This window comes from Onychomys torridus, chromosome 10, assembly GCF_903995425.1.
Source record: "Onychomys torridus chromosome 10, mOncTor1.1, whole genome shotgun sequence".
Lineage (NCBI taxonomy): Eukaryota > Metazoa > Chordata > Mammalia > Rodentia > Cricetidae > Onychomys > Onychomys torridus.
Genome location: NC_050452.1, coordinates 82007319 through 82023511, shown reverse-complemented (window position 1 = coordinate 82023511; position 16193 = coordinate 82007319). Strand labels below are relative to the sequence as shown.

General features: G+C 42.6%; 2 protein-coding genes across 8 annotated transcripts in view; one reads left to right on the top strand and one right to left on the bottom strand.

Moving 5' to 3' along the window:
- Bmp2k (BMP2 inducible kinase) overlaps positions 1-9965 on the top strand; it is a 101986-nt gene extending 92021 nt beyond the window's left edge. For both annotated transcript variants that reach the window (XM_036200754.1, XM_036200753.1), the window contains one exon: positions 7992-9965. In XM_036200754.1, the coding sequence (XP_036056647.1) occupies positions 7992-9394 (1403 nt within the window). In that variant the 3' untranslated portion in view covers positions 9395-9965. The remainder of the gene's footprint in view (positions 1-7991) is intronic.
- The window catches only part of Paqr3 (progestin and adipoQ receptor family member 3), a 34023-nt gene that overhangs the window by 811 nt on the left and 17019 nt on the right, over positions 1-16193 (bottom strand). The window contains exons 7-8 of one of the 6 annotated variants that reach the window (XR_004946047.1): positions 14041-14168; positions 6152-9422 (exon numbers count right to left, since the gene is read on the bottom strand). The gene's annotated coding sequence lies outside the window, so the exon portion shown is untranslated. The other 5 variants (XR_004946048.1, XR_004946046.1, XM_036200756.1 and 2 more) reach the window with 5 other exon arrangements.

Below are 16193 nucleotides of genomic sequence, written 5' to 3'. Positions count from 1 at the left end.
TTAAAGAACAGTGGAAAGATGTAAGAGAAAGCCCAAGACTTGAAAGCTGGGTGGTGCTAGTGTACATGCTTTTGGAAAGAGAGGCCCAAGGGCATGGAGGTCCATTGATGTGGAAAACAGGTTTTGAAGATGTGGTTAAAATGGAGAAGGACAACAAATCTCTAGCAAAGGTCATAGAAAACTTTACCGACTCTCATTCTAATGTTGTAGGAACTTAGTGGTAAGGGGTTAAAAGATAGTACGGAGAACTGCAAAACTCAGTATTACTGCTTTGACCCTGTCACTCAATCCTTAGTACCATCAGAAGTGGGTAGTTAATACTCCATGGAGGTAGGCTAGGCAGTGCAGTAACAGTAGCCCTTTACTGAGAACCTCCTAGTACAGAACTGCTGCCCTCGTGTCCTGTGCATCCTTACTTTAATCCCTGATGAAAGATGTGAAACTGATAAATTCTGTTTACAGGTAAAAAAAGTAAGTCACTGAAGAATATGAAACTCTAAATAGTAACAAGTCTCCAAAGGGCACTTTCATTTAGTGTCTTCTGCTGATTAAGAATTATTCTGCATATTTTTATACAGACACTTAACAAATAGTTGGGTTATTCCACTTTAGTAAATGCTCATATGTTGCCGAGGTTACTGAGCAGCTGACACAGTGCGTCACTGACAGTTAGCAGCTCCCTTGCAGCTGTGTGTATGAAGTGACTTTGTGTGCATGCCCCTTCTCTTGACATGGCTCAGCAGCACTTTCCTGCTCTCAGGTGGTTTGTGAGAGGACTTAAAAGTCCCCAGCAGGATACTTTGTAAACTAATCAAGAGATTTAACACTAAAGCTTAGGATCCTTGCTGTTTTACTAATTTACCCAGATCTGCTTTGCTTATCTTAGTCACCATATTCTCAGGGAACTTCCCCTGTTTCTGGGACTCAAACCCAACTGGACAAAATGATCCTGTGCTCTTATTTCTGACAATGGGGATTAGTAGAGAAATATTTTGGCCCATGGATTGTGTCCAGACCTCACCCTGGTCCAGGTGCTTCTGACATATGGCTTCCTGAGGGGAATATCTGTCTTTAGGGTGTTTGCACTCTGGAGTGTTAGCAATTATGAAAGAATTCCTGGAGTCTCACACAGGTATGGAAGCTGATGGTTTTACTTTGGGCTCTAAAGGCGGAGGATTCATAATTGAATCCACAATGTTGAATTTCTGAAAATGCTCTTTCTTAAAAGTAGGAACAACTTCATTATTTCGGGTCTGAACTAACTTAAAAATTTATTCATGTTTTTCTAAATGTGGACTATATTAATGTATTCACTATTTTGAACTTTTTTATTAAAAGTCTATTACTATGTTTCAACTAAGTTTTACTTGTTTTCTTATTTAGGACAGTTATTGAAAACAACAGCTCTCAACTGATTTTGCTGATATGTATTAATAAGTATCAGCTGGTCCTGCAGATTTTCCCTTGCCATTTGTTTATTAAATCTATACACACATTGTTAAGCTTGCCCTAAGGTCATGATCAACGTGCAGCTTGCTAAAATACTCAAAAGCCTGAGCATTTTAGCTTGTAGTTCCAGGCATAATCCAAGAGTGGAGAATGTCTTGACTGGGTGTCCTCTCACACCACTCTGCAATGTTCAGAAAGGGGAAATTAGACCCCAAGTAAGATGAGTATATGAAACCAGATACTCCTACCATGTAAGTTACTAATGATGTAGCTGAGAGAAGATCCTTAGTCTCAGGATGTTTGTGCTGTAGTAATGTGCCTTGTACTTACTATAGGGGTTAGATTTCTCCCACCTCCTTCAAAACAGCCATTTTTACATTAATAATACAAATCTCAGGAGATGATGATGACAGGAGATAGTGAAATTCAAAGCAACATATTTGGGCTATACTCTTGGGAAATTAACTTTAGCAGTGAGATAATCCTGATTAAATTTCACGATAAATCAAATATGTATTATTTAATCTAACAACTGGGAAGACGCAATCTGTTTCCAGAAACAAATAATAGGGATATCCAAGGTGTTTTCCTGATTCTGTATTTATTTCAGCATCTGTGTTTTCTCTTCCTTTTCTTTTTTAAATTAGAGGAATGTATTTAGGCAAAGAAATAGATTGTATATGAGGACAACTTTTAGCCAGAAGTCACTATGTAGTTGTGGCTGTAGATACTAGTTATATATATAACTAAGGCACTCTATGTCATACAGTTTGAACCATTGTTTGTTTGTTTGTTTTTGACTGTCTTTGTGCCTGTGGGATATGGCTCAAAGCCGTAAGATGCAGTTGGCTCTTTGTACCCTGGGGTTCAGCCCACTGTGGATTAAAAGGATTAAAAGCGGATGCACCTGTACTGGGTGCACTCTTGTCACACCAAATAACAATGTATGTAGCATGAATGCTCTATTAGGAATTGTAATGCATCTATAGAGAGATGATTTAAGATATTCAGGAAGATATAGTAGGTTCTGCATGTTTTCCCATCTTTTATAAGACACGTGAGTGTCAGGATTTGAGTATCTGTGCAAGGTAATAACTAGCACCTCCAAAGCCAGGGGATACTGAAACTCACTTTTTTTTTTCTGTAGTATTCTCATATTTCAGCTGTTAAGTGGTGTCACAGTGAAGAAAGGGCTGTAGTAGCTGCTGTGGTGGCAGAAAGTGGCCCCGTGTAGGATTCCAGGAACTTGCAGCTAGCTGGTCCTTGTTTTTCTCAGCAGGTGGTGCTAGAAGTCTGACTGCATGGGCTGTGCTGGGTGGACGCCAGGGAGCTCTGCATGTGTCTGCACAGCCTCATTCCCAGCCCGGTTTCCAGCCAGCCAGCCCTGGCCTCACATAGCGTACAAAGGAGCGGACCTTGGAGGAGGTGGAGAGCCTTTTAAAGAATGCCACTGCGGCTTCTGTGAATAGAGGATGAAAAGGCACTTGACAAATTCCTTTTGGTTGTTGCTTTAGTTTTGTGAAAGAGCGGCTATTAAACCACTGCACAAGCCAGTTCCAGAGTGGGCATGGGGGGCGTCTGCTCATTTGGAAAGCATCTCTTTCCCTCGTACAGACATCTACTGATGGGATGGAGTTTCAGGATGGCAAGTCCGCCTCCGGACGCGGTGTGTGTTCGCTTGTCTTCTTTTTCACGGCCGGTCCTCAGGTAGACCTGCCTTGTGCTTCAGTTAGCTCTCAGGAACTGCTTCCGCTTCTTCATACGAATGAGATCTAAATCTCATTTAGACTGGCCTTTACTCATGCAGCCTACAGAAGTTACTAGAAGGGGATGAAGTATGGTAGGTGAAGTAACTTAATTTGCTCCTTGTTGCAGATAATGACAAAGTTCATTTAATGAAAGGAACTGTTGGTACCCTCCCCTCTTAAGATTTATTTTTATTGTATGTGTGTGGGTGTTTTGGCTGCATGTATGTCTGTGCACTGCATGTATATAGTCCTCAGGGAGGCCAGCAAAGGGCATCAGATTCCCCAGGTGGTTGTGAGCCTCCATGTGGGTGATGGGGATTGAACCCAGGTCCTTTGGAAGAGCAAGCAGTGGTCTTAAGCACGGAGCCATCTCTCCAGCCCCCTTTCTTAACAAGGCAAATGAAGTAACCTGCTACCGACCTATTTTCTTCATGAAGTTAGGGATGAGGAGCTGTCATGGGGCGGGATGTTTTTCTTAGCTCGTTGTTAATTACACATGGAAGGAAACAACAATAATTGGAGAAAGTCAAAGTGACATCTAAAAGAGGTGGCTTTCCCTTTTGTCCCCTTAAGGAAAATGTGCACGAATCATGGTTCTTCTGTTGTAAGTGTGGGAAAACTAGAAACAGCCTAGATATTCTAATGATATTTAGGATGCACATGCATTATCTTAGAATGCTTTCATAAGAACCCATGGATCATGTTTGTACTTCAAAAGAGGCATGGATATAGTATGTAAAACAAAACACCAACCAACCAACCTACCAAACAAAAAACAAAATTCAAATCCACAGTCAGTCACAGAAGGAGCTCTGTATAGCTCATTACACTGAAGAAAGGCGTGTTTTTGTTGATACAACGTTCAGCTGAGGAAGGACAGAAGGAGGAGTAGAAAGCAGCTGGTACCCGCTGGACAGTACGTAGGCATTGAGGAATGGAAACAGTCGAAGATGGATTCCAGTGTGAGAGTAACAGAAAGGTGCGTTGGACAGCACTCTCCATGTGGAGTATCTGCTGTGTTAAGAGTGCCCGAAGACCGGTTCCCTGGAGCTGAAGAGTTAGTTTCCTAGAGGACCTGCAGGGTGGATTCGTGTCAGTACCTGTCTCCTCATTGTTTACACAGGTTAACATGTTACAGTACATGAAAGCAGAGAGAAACAAAATTGGGGCCTTCTAGGTTTCATAGAATTCGATTCTTTTGTGCAGCATAACTGCGGGAGAAAAACGAAGGCAGAACCTCGGGCGCCCTTTCAATGGTTTGGTTGCCTGGGACCACATGACTTGTTCATTCTTGTTATAGGGTTAACTGGACAGCCCTGCAAGTGTCTGAGCAGTGTGCAGGGTATGTGCATGGCCGCCTGTGACTGGCAGGCATTAAGTGTCTTATTACAGGAAATGTTCTTGAAAATCTACATTACTTGAAAACCCATTTTTGTTTTTTAATATCAGAGGAATGCTGTATGGGGAGCACAGTCAATATGAGAACCTGCCACTGACTGGCTCTGGTTTGTTGGGTAACAGTTTGGAATCTCTTAGCTAGTTTTAAGACTGGGCAGAAGATGATGTCTCTGTTGAAGTGTTACCTGATAGAATTCTTTTCCAGTCACTCTTAGTCTCACAACTAAGGTCAAGGTTGTCAACAAACTGCAAAAGATGACCAGACCTCGTGGGCCCTTTTTGGTCCTTTCTTAGGGCTGCACCATGGGCCCAGCTGCCTGTTACTCCCATGTCCATGCACTGTGCTCACCTGGTGTTGCTCCTGGTGGCTGATACTTTTCAGCCTGCAAGCTGCCAGGCAGCTGCTTTTCCTTGGCTGACTTCTGGTTCTGTGGACCCAGGCTTGGTTTTGAACCGTCTTTTCTTCTGTACTCTACCAGGTGATGATGCTGTAGTCTTGCTGACATCTCTGTACTGTCAGGTGATGATGCTGTAGTCTTGCTGACATCTCTGTCCTGTCAGGTGATGCTGCTGTAGTCTTGCTGACATCTCTGTACTGTCAGGTGATGATGCTGTAGTCTTGCTGACAGACATCTCTCTGTACTACACAGTGATAGCTTCCAAATCTGTTTTCTTCAGCTAAAACTAAACTTCATATTATCTTCATATTATCTTCACACCTGCCCTACAAGTAGACCAGGGGCCCCAAGACAATGCTTTGAGTATTTTCTAATTCATTCTTCCCATGTAAATAGTAGCACCATCTAGCTCACATTCTCTTTCCAGTCTCATATTCTTCCAACTGCTGTGGATGCTCAGGATAACATGAATGTCATTTCTCAAGTCTTATCTACTTTTAAAAACTCACCACATGTAGTTATTGTAAGAGCATGCGTGCGCACACTTGTCATGACCCAGCGGTGGAAGTCAGCCTGGGGAGGTCAGTTCTCTCCTTCCACCACAAGGGCCTAGGGACTGAACTCAGGTTGTCAGTCCTTAGTGCAAGTGTTCTTACCCACTCAACTCCCTACCCTTCCTTCTTTTCTTTCTTCCGTCCCTCTTCCCTTCTCTTTCTCTGTCCTCTGTCTCTCACCATCCTGAACTCACATAGGCTAGGCTCGCTTGCCAGTGAGCCCCAGGGATCTGCCTTCCATCTCCCCAGCACTGAGTTTACAAAGCACATGCCCCTTCCTCGAATGCTTCAGTCATACTTTTGCATTTTCACCGTCTCAAGGGTCCAGTGCTTTTGTCTGGCTCTTTCTCATGGTTCAGTCCTGTCTTCTCCTTAGGGAGGCCTTTACTGACTGCTAGTGGTAGGTTTATGCACCCACTCTCTACTGTGACTTTAGCGCACCCACTGAAATGGTTGAGTTCTGACACTGCAAGAGCAAGCTCCTGTGAGCAGACCCTCCGTTAAGGCATCACGGAGGTAGAGCACATAGTAAAGTGCTTTGTTGTTAAATGTATAAGAAGACGCAAGGGCCTCAATCTGAGCTAAAAATGCCCCAGACGTTGACTGAATTGTCATCATATCCCTTTATATAGATAAGAGTTGTTGACCTCAGAGCAGTCATTTTAGTAACAGTTGTGCACAGTGCTAGGATACAGAGATTAGTGAGACGTGGTAAATAGCAATGATTGTCCAACTATATTAGAGGTAATTAAGGGTGTACAAGTTCATCACGAGCACCAAGTGTGGAGGGCATCTTTTAGGGGTAGTTTTGAAGGGCTTTTAGTGCAGCCATGTTCACGAGTCCATTGGGTGGATTAGGGGAGGTGGAAAGGCTTTCATACTGAGGTGCAGTATTACAAAGCAGCAGAGATATTGAGACAGCAAAACACCCTTGACTTCCCTCAGTCTGCTGTGTCCCTTAGTCTGATGGCAAGTTTTAAGAAGCTGGGTAGTTGCTCAGTTCCTGAGCTTTCATAGGAAGAGTCCAGCTGTGGGTATAACAGATAGTATTATAGACGACATTGGAGTTTGTAGCTGAAGACATGGCAGGACCGAACGCCATACACAGCGTGAATGTTTCAGAGCCACTAGAGACTCCTGATGGGTGCTAGCCACATAATGGTGAGAAGGTGAAGGTGCACACTGGGGGCTGTGCTGGAGGGGAAGCACACGGGGTGGGGGAGTCACTCTGGGAGGTGTAATAAGGGAACGAATCAGAGAGAACGGCATAGATTGAAGACACCAAAGCTACAATAACTGGTATGGAGACGGTCTTGATGTCTGCTGGCTGGAGGACTCGCGTAGATGGAGGTGCACTTAATTTGGAGGAACTGGTGGTGACTATATCCTAAAAGGGGAGTGGTATCAATTCCTGCCTTTCAAGTACTGGTAGGATGCATAGTCTCAGGAGATTAATGTTAAAGATGTTAGACTAGAATTTAGGATTCAGATACCAGTTAAAAAGACCAGTGTCAGCCAGAACATGGCAGACACTGTACAGTTTAGAACTTGAGAGAATACGGAGGGAGAAACAGCCAAGGAGAGAACTTTGGGGAATGTACGTATTTAAATGCTGAAGTTGTTAGTGGAAGAAAATGGTCTACAGAGTTGTAGGAATGTGACAGTGTGGATTTTGGAGAAGGAAATGTTCCAGAGACCACTCTGCATGATGGAAATTAATAGTTCCTCTGCTGTATGCTAATTAGTTTTCATTACTGCGTATTGTACTTCCAGTCCACAGTAATTGGAAAAATACCTCAGTCATAAGGAGAGGAAGAGATAAGTATGTGTAATTGGATCAATACAGATTTGATTCTTACCTCTGGGAACATCCAGTTCAGTAGGCCGTTAGGAAGGTAGCGAGTGTACTTTTAGGTAAACTAAGGTTCTTATTCGTTAAAGATTGCCTGCTGTAGAAGGCACACCTCTTTGGTGCAGTCTCATTAAAAGTGTCCTTGACAGTGTCTGTGTCGAGCTGGTTCTCAGCTTTGAGCAGTCTGTGTGAGCTACATCAGTACTGACTTTAAACACTGACTTTTAGAAAGCAGAGTGCAGATGAAAACAAAACACGTCCTGACAAGTAGGCAGCAGATACTATAAAGAGAAAGGAAAATCCTTTGGAGGGTGGAGAGTCTGATTTTGGTAGTGGAGAAGACCATCAGTATCCTTGTCCTGTTGAGGTCCTGCTCTAGGACAGGTGCTGGGACTGGGGTTGCTTTGTAGTGAGGGGCTATGCTGAGCCTCCGGAGATGAGTAGACTACACTATGTTACAGGACCTCATCACCTGCCCAGGACAAGGTCATTCCAGGAGGGGAAGTGCTGAGGACATGGAATGCCATGTGTGTAGTACAAGTCCGTACTGAAATACTTGTATACTGTAATGATTTTTTCTTTGAACCTTTAGGTTCTCCTGAAAAGAAAACAGAACACTCTCCAACTCAAAAAAATATCACTGCAAATCCTACCAAAAATGGAAGCACAAGCCCAATATGTAAAGATCAGCGGGCGGTAAAGAAAACGTCGGAGAATCCAGCAGTCCGGGGTCAGGTGCAGAAGGGGAATGACGATTCCGAGAGCGACTTTGAATCAGACCCCCCTTCTCCTAGGAGCAGCGAAGAAGAACAAGAGGACGAAGACGCTCAGGGAGAACACGGGGACTTTAATGATGAGGACACCGAGCCGGAGACCTTGGGTCACAGGCCTCTGCTCATGGACTCTGAAGACGAGGAAGAGGAAGACAAGCACAGCTCTGACTCTGAGTGTGAACAGGCTAAAGCCAAGTGTGGAGACCTGAGCTCCCCGCACAGAGACAAGCTTGGTGGTGGGCGGAGCCCAGCCCGTGACCCTCCACTCCTCTCCCCTGCCCATTCTCCAACTGATGCCCCGACTCCTGGTCAGGAGTTCGATGTGTTCGGTGCCGTCCCCTTCTTTGCAGTGCGCGCTCCACAGCCGCAGCACAGAGGGAATGGGAAGAACCTCTCCAGGCAAACACTTCTGGAGCAGGAGGACTTTGATGTGTTCACAAAGGCACCCTTCAACAAGAAGGTCCAGGACTGGCCCGCAGTGGGCTCCGACCCACGCCCTCTGCCCGCACGGCCCAGGAGCGTAGATATATTTGGCTCCACTCCCTTTCAGCCATTTCCCACATCAGCGAGCAGAAGGGAAAGCAGGGAGGATGTTTTTGGGCTCGTGCCCTTTGAAGAAATAACCGGGAGTCCGCAGCAAAAAGCCAAACAGCGCAGCCTGCAGAAACTCTCCTCTCGCCAGAGACGCACAAAGCAGGACATGTCCAAAAGCAACGGGAAGCGCCACCACGGCACACCCACCAGCACCAAGAAGACACTGAAGCCCCCCTACCGCACCCCTGAGAGGGCTCGCAGACACAAAAAGGTGGGCCGCAGAGACTCACAAAGCAGCAGTGAGTTCTTAACCATTTCAGACTCCAAGGAGAACATCAGCGTTGCCTTGACCGATGGCAAAGACAGGGGCAGTGTCCTGCAGCCCGAGGAGAGCCTGCTGGACCCCTTCGGTGCCAAGCCCTTCCATCCTCCAGACTTGTCGTGGCACCAGTCCCATCAGGGCCTAAGCGACATCCGTGTTGATCACAGTGCTATCCTGCCTGGGAGGCCAAGGCAGAATTCAGTACATGGGTCATTCCATAGTGCAGACACGTTGAGAATGGATGACTTCGGTGCCGTGCCCTTCACAGAACTCGTGGTGCAAAGCCTGGCTCCACATGAGTCCCAACAGCCCCAGCCAGTTGAATTAGACCCATTTGGTGCTGCTCCGTTCCCCTCTAAACAGTAGATGCTCCAGGTAGACTTGGCAATAACTCCTGTTTCAAAAAAGTATGAATAGTTTTATGAATCTGGAAAATTGATTTGTATAGTTGTTTATAATTCATTCTTACAGATTAGTCAGACTAGGCGATTTTTAAATAAACCAAATGCAAGTTTCTGTACAGGGTATGAATGATGCCCTCTTCAGGCAGGAGGCCTAAATGGACGGGTCCGAGGTGCAGTTGTGGCCTTCCTGGGAAGTGGTGTGTCGCCACTGAGAGACAGGAAAGCTTATCAAGTGCACACCCCAGGTCCAGCGCTGGAAGCCAGGCTGAGTGTTTGCACGCAGGAGGAAACAGCCTGGAGTGTGCTCTTCAGTTCAGACACTTCTCTGTAATGCAGAGCCAGAAGGAACTGACTATCGTGCCTAAAACTCTTGCATTTTAAAAAATAAGTGCCATTAATAATGGACTCTGTAATGATAACTATATGAAATAATGTATATATTAACTCAATTTAGCCCTTCTACAGTATATACATCAAAACATGTATATGATAATATATATGTAGTTTTTATTCTGTCAAAAATAAATTTTTAAAATATGGAATGCTCAATAGAAGCCTAGAACAAAAATATAAACAGAAGTATCTGGCATTTGAAAAATGTAAAATAATGATACATCAAAAAGAAAGCAACATTTGGTACTTTAGAATTATGTTGTTTTTGCCAAAATCTTTACCATTATGTCCCCGATGAAGCATATTGATAACAAGTGGGAGGACAGGTTGTGTAGAAGTTTAATTTCAGGAAGAAGCTAGCTGAAATTTTAAAGTTTTAAGGTGTTTACAATGTAAAATCATGTTGGACTTACTAATGTACTTTATTACACCACCGCCCTTATCCAACACTCCCAGTCATGAGCAGTTCCTTGCCCCGGGCGCGGGGGTGGGACAGTTTGACTTCAGTGCTCCCACAGTGACAAGCCTTAAGGGATGCATGCCTCCCGCTGCCAGCCCCTCTGCACTGACAGCCAGACCTGCAGTGGATGTAAGAATTAGATCGTGGGACTAGGGACTTCAATTCTGCTAGCTGATCACATCATCAGTGAAAAGAATCAAGCTACCAAATTGCCTTTTAAAGAACACCACCAGTCAGAATTAGAAACTTGAAATTTTGTAGCAGTTGTGTTTAATGGTAGCAGTTATACATCAGTTAATGTGAACACACTCTCTGTGCTTCCTTTGTCTCGTCCTCAGTACAACTGTCTTTGCAAGACTAGCATTAGAAGTTTCTAGATTAGTAGCTATTTACAAAAAGGGGTGGGAACTTATCACTGTTACCCTCCTTGCTTGCTATATTTTAAGTTAACTGTCTTTGCCCCCAATTAGTGGATTTTATGAATGATCCTATTAAAAAACCTTAATTTTCGTGCCCTGATAGGATAAATTATTTGCCTACTTTCATGGTTTGGAACTTGGAAAGAAGCAGAATATGTAACTGAGCCACTGCCCTTCTTATTGCTTCTCTTCTGTGAGCTCAGTCAGGTGACAAGTGGGCAGAGAAACAGCCCAGCATTATGTCACCACCTAGACCTGCTCTGCACCACTTCCTGCCCTTGTGCCAAAGGCAGAGGCTATGTTTGCACCTTCTTCTAGTTCTCAGGTTGATTAATACTGCTAATACAAATAGTAGTAGATCCTTTAAACTACAAAACAGATTCAGTGATGCTTTCTTTTCAAAGCAGTAACTCAACAACAGCACAGAAGAGCTCATCTAAAGGTAGTCAGTCAGTGAACTGATGTGGTCTCCTGAGATGTGAATATGAAATCATGTTACTTGCCTTTCAATGCACTGAATAATTTGAAGTGATTCACTGACCCTTTGGCTTATGCTGGATAAATTCTTAGGAAACAACTCTGCCACAGCTTAAAATGTTTACATTGTCTCCTATAGCCCAGCCAGGTGACATTCCTCTTTTGAGACCAGCTCATTGGACAGATGGAGCATTTCTCTGGAGGTCCAGTAGGGCAGTTCCTGTGTGTTGATGTTAGAGGCGTTTTCTTCAGTCTCCGTACAGCTGAGCCTTAGGTACTTAATTCCCTTATGAGAATTAAGCTGCCAAGCACAGGACCTCACATAGCACTCACTGAAAGACTGGCTGTTATGGAATGTCATTTGGGTGTGCCCTGTGCTTCTAAGTATGCAAAGTAGTCCTAAACCTGTTAAACTTGAACATCAAAGGGAAGTTAGAGACCTCAAGGATCCAAGGCCAAAGCTGTTTCTTAGAAGCTTTACTAGCTAATGAACTCTGAATCGTCTTTTAAAGAGTGAACCATTTGCTTAGCTTCCTTAACTTCAGTAAAACATTACTATTACAAAGATCATCATCTATGGCATTGAAGAATGCATCTGCCAAGACACTGAAGTTGCTTGGTGTACAGTTGGCGAAAAGGTCTACTGTAAGCTGGGAGAAAATGCAACTGACTAGAATATTAAGAACTGAGTGTTGCCTCCTCCCCCACACTTGTGTGTTACTTGGGCATGGATAGGAAATCACTTGGATCTCAGATCTGTGCACCCTGCGGCCATGTAACGGGCTGATTACTGCTATCATCTTGCTGGCGGAGCCCACTCTCCTGTGCTGGTGTGGCGGGGGCAGCCACTCTGCTGGGTCACCTAGGTTTGAACGTGCATTACTATCACTACGTAGGGGAGTTTGGGTATGTCTGTTTAGTATATGTAGAATAGGCAGTGAACTTGGTCAGCTTTTCTTTGTCTTTTTTTAGCAAAACTAGTTATCAATTTAGGTCCAGTTAATTGAGATGACGTGTCTACTGTGACAATAGCAAAGGACTGTTGGAAAACTTTTATACTCAAGTGTGTTTTCTACTAGGATAAAAAAGACACACATGCGTGCACATCACAGCTCTCTATTAGGGAATTAATGTGAATTTAAAAATGGCAATCATGTCTGTTTTTTTTTTTTTTAAAGAGCATCCACTCCTAGAGAGGGATTACAAAAGCCACTAAAAGGAAGAAGTAGATGGAAATACAGAGAGGGTTGGGTCTGTTTTAGGGTTTTTTTTTTTTTTTTTAATTTTAAAATTCCCAGTGCTACTTTCAGAAGAGAACTGACTTTATTACTATGTGCTTTTTGTGACTGAAAAGTTGTCCAATAGAAAGAGTAGTAGCCACTGGTTTTTCCTTTTGTGGAGCTGGGAACCAAACCCAGGGCCTTGCACATGCTAGACAAGCGCTCTAGGGCTGAGCTACATCTTCAGCCTGGAAGCTCCTTTTTATTGCTGGCAAACAGCTTTAAGTGCACTTTCTTTGATTACACTTCCATTTTTGTTAAACTTGAATTTTCTGAAGCCTTTTATGTACCACTAAGCAAATAACTTTAATCTTTAAAAAAAAAAACCCGGATTTATATCTTTAGTTATGTTTCTAATTGTTATAAAACATACTTGCTAAAGTAACTTAAGTCCTCAAGTGTAGTTGGGAAACTTATGAAATAGAATTCAGTTGCTTCTCCATACCCAATTAAGCACTAATTTTATTACCTTATTGCCTTTACATTGCTTAGTCTTGAATTCTGTTCACTATTTTGTTTGAGATTTAAAGTTATTTTCTTACTGTATTTATCATACCTACTGTTTTAATAATCTGCCTTCTTAAATGCAATAAATCCCAAATGGATTGCTTATTCTTTATAATTAATGCCTTTGGAGTTTTTTTTTTTTAATTTGTCTCATTAAAAGTTTCATTATAAACTTCTACTTAGTTCTTTCATTTTCACCACAGAGTCTGTCTCCACTATGTACTCTGCTCTCAAAGAGTTCATGGTTCAGGATTTAAAACTGCACTTGGCCTCATTCCTCTGCAACATTTCCTAGCAGGAATCCTTCAACAGTGACTGGAAGAACACCAGGTCTTAGAGTGCCATCTGAATTAACTTGTCTGGCATCTTTTTTAATTTGTAACTTGGTTTTTCAACTGTAAAAGGCTGTTAGCATTAACAATATTTGACTAAGTATTTTAGTTCCTGACTCTGTCAGAAAAGAGGCTTTGGCATATTCATGAGATGGCCTGTGTATTAGATTGACGACAGAATTGTAGTGTTACCTGAGAACGCAATATTCCACAGTCTGGAATCTGGATTGGTGCCTGGTGATAGTTTCTCAGTCTTAAACAAGGTTCATTTGATTTGGTATGAGTGGACTTCTGTTTGAAGTAGTAACCAGTGCAAAGCAGTCACTGTTTAGATTTGGTTATAGTTAATCTCTCTAAAGAGGAACATATAGTGTGCTATTTGAGCTACTTATTTTGAATAATTCCTGTTTAGGAATGGGCAATCAACCATCACATGTGGCACCGTTAATTCTCAATAGTCACAGCACAATCTTTGAAAACTGTTGCATGTTAAGAAAGCACATAGAGCTGGGCGGTGGTGGCGCACGCCTTTAATCCCAGCACTCAGGAGGCAGAGGCAGGTGGATCTCTGTGAGTTCGAGGCCAGCCTGGTCTACAGAGCGAGATCTAGGAAAGGCACAAAGCTACACTGAGAAACCCTGTCTTGAAAAACCGAGAGAGAGAGAGAGAGAGAGAGAGAGAGAGAGAGAGAGAGAGAGAGAGCGAGCGAGCGCACATAGGGCTGGCACAGCTGAGATTACCTGCACGCTGGCAGCAGTTTGATGCCACATTAGTAGAGCAGGATGAGGGCCTTGGTGGCTGTTCACATAAGCTGTGCAAGGGTACAGAAGTTCACTCTCCTCAAGAGGGCCCTACTGTTATTTCTCTCCTTTCAGAAAGAAATTTTCAAGGGTAAGTTTCAGTTCCAGATCATTCATCACAGCACAGACATAGAGTAAAGTCTCAGGGGACCTGAGTGCTTTAGAGTGTCTCCTTTCTCTTCAGTGCATACAAAAGTCCCTCACAGCCGAGCTGCTTCACCCTGCAGGTATGGAGTTAGAAGAAATGACGCTTTTTGGACCTCCTCAGAAACTGGCAGGAATCCAGAAGTGCAGGCCATGCCCCTGGCCTCTTACACAGGCAGGGTGTATCTCTAGGACGTGCTTGACAAGGGGAGAGTTGTACAGCTCTGTGCTCTGCAAACACAATCTTCAAAGTGGAGCCTCTGTCCAGGGGGATCATAAGCTGGGACAGTCCCTGGCTCATCATCTGACCCTACAGTGTGATTTACAGCTGTAACGTATCACAAAGAATGACAAGCAGCACATGTTTAGAAAACCCCATTTATTTACATACGCACACTTTGCCATGCAGCTACCCAACTGTACTTAGTATAGGCCAAAAAGATGAGCAGTGCCGTGCTGTTTGAAAATGGCTTTCTAGAGAAAAACGACTGTTTACTGAGTTGACCGAATCTCTATAAACTGTTATAATTTCAAACAGCCAGAGACAGTTTAAAAATGTACTCTTAAAGTCTTAGCTTTTGTAGTTTGTATATAGGTAAAAGACTGACTTTTTTAAAAAAAATACTGTAGCTGGAAATACAATTTTTAACCTATTTTAATAAACTGATAAAAAACAAAAATAAATGTACATTATCACAAAGCTCAGATTTGTAATCAGTTGTCAAATATTCTTTAATGTGATAATTAAAACTTATCAGTAGTGTTATGCACACAGTAGATGGTCAATAAATGCTGACATACATAAGTGTTTATAGTTGACAACAATCCACAGTCAGTCATTCCTTTATAATAAATACATTATAAAGATAAAAGAGGAGGACAATAATTATATCAATCATTTTCAGAGAATACAGAATAACTGTCCCTACAATCAGAACTATTCCAAGAAAAGTTATTTAAAAACCAAGTATGCTCTTTTCATGTGTTACACATACAGCAATTATTACAGAATTCATGTACAAAAAGAACCAGGCATTTTAAGAAAGTAAAACTTACAGGGCTGGGCATGGTGGCCCACCATGGGAGGCAGAGGCAGGTGGGTCTCTATGAGGACAAGGCCAGTCTAGTCTACATAGCGAGTTCCAGACCCACCCAGGCTATAGAGTGGGACCCTGTCTGAAAATAGAAAAAAAAAGTTAAAAGACTTGGGATTATTTCTTTTGAAAGAGTTCAGAATAAAAAAGGCTTCATACCTAAAGTTACTGGACTTCCCTCATTTTTAACTTAAAAACTACTTAGTATATTTACTCTGGCTAAAATGAGAAAATGTGTATTCAAGAGAAACATAAGCCAATAACGGATTTTTTTTCTTGAGAAATATATTCAACTTTTGTTATGTCCAGATCATCTAAAGTTGAGCATGAATTGAATTTGTGTCCTAAGATACAACCACTTCCAAAGTAGCATCCCATCATCACTGTGGTTATGAAATGGTGGCCTTCACTGAGCCCACTGGGGAAAATTCTGATGTACTAGCATGAGAAGTTTAAATTCCCAAACCACAACACTACAAAGAAACACCCTGCAGAGGCACACACCGAGCATATCAATTTTCCTAATACTGGATGTAGAAAGTGCATTTAGGGAATAAAAGTCAATGTTAAGAAAAATTTTATGATATATTAGTTAATTCCATTTTCCTGAAAATATGCCACTATTTAAAACAGCTTGTGAACTTAATAAGAAACTTAGTTCATACCTTACATTTCAGTGGACAATGGAAGTTTTTATGAATGCTATGAATGATTTAATTTATGCATTTAGAAAGACCAAGGAATAAGTTATGCTGACAGAGCAGTGGGATCTACAATTAACAAGACTAATGCTTCAGCTCTGAAGTGTACATGGTGTTTATATACATGTTTAAGTCGTCAATGAAATGTTAGTAC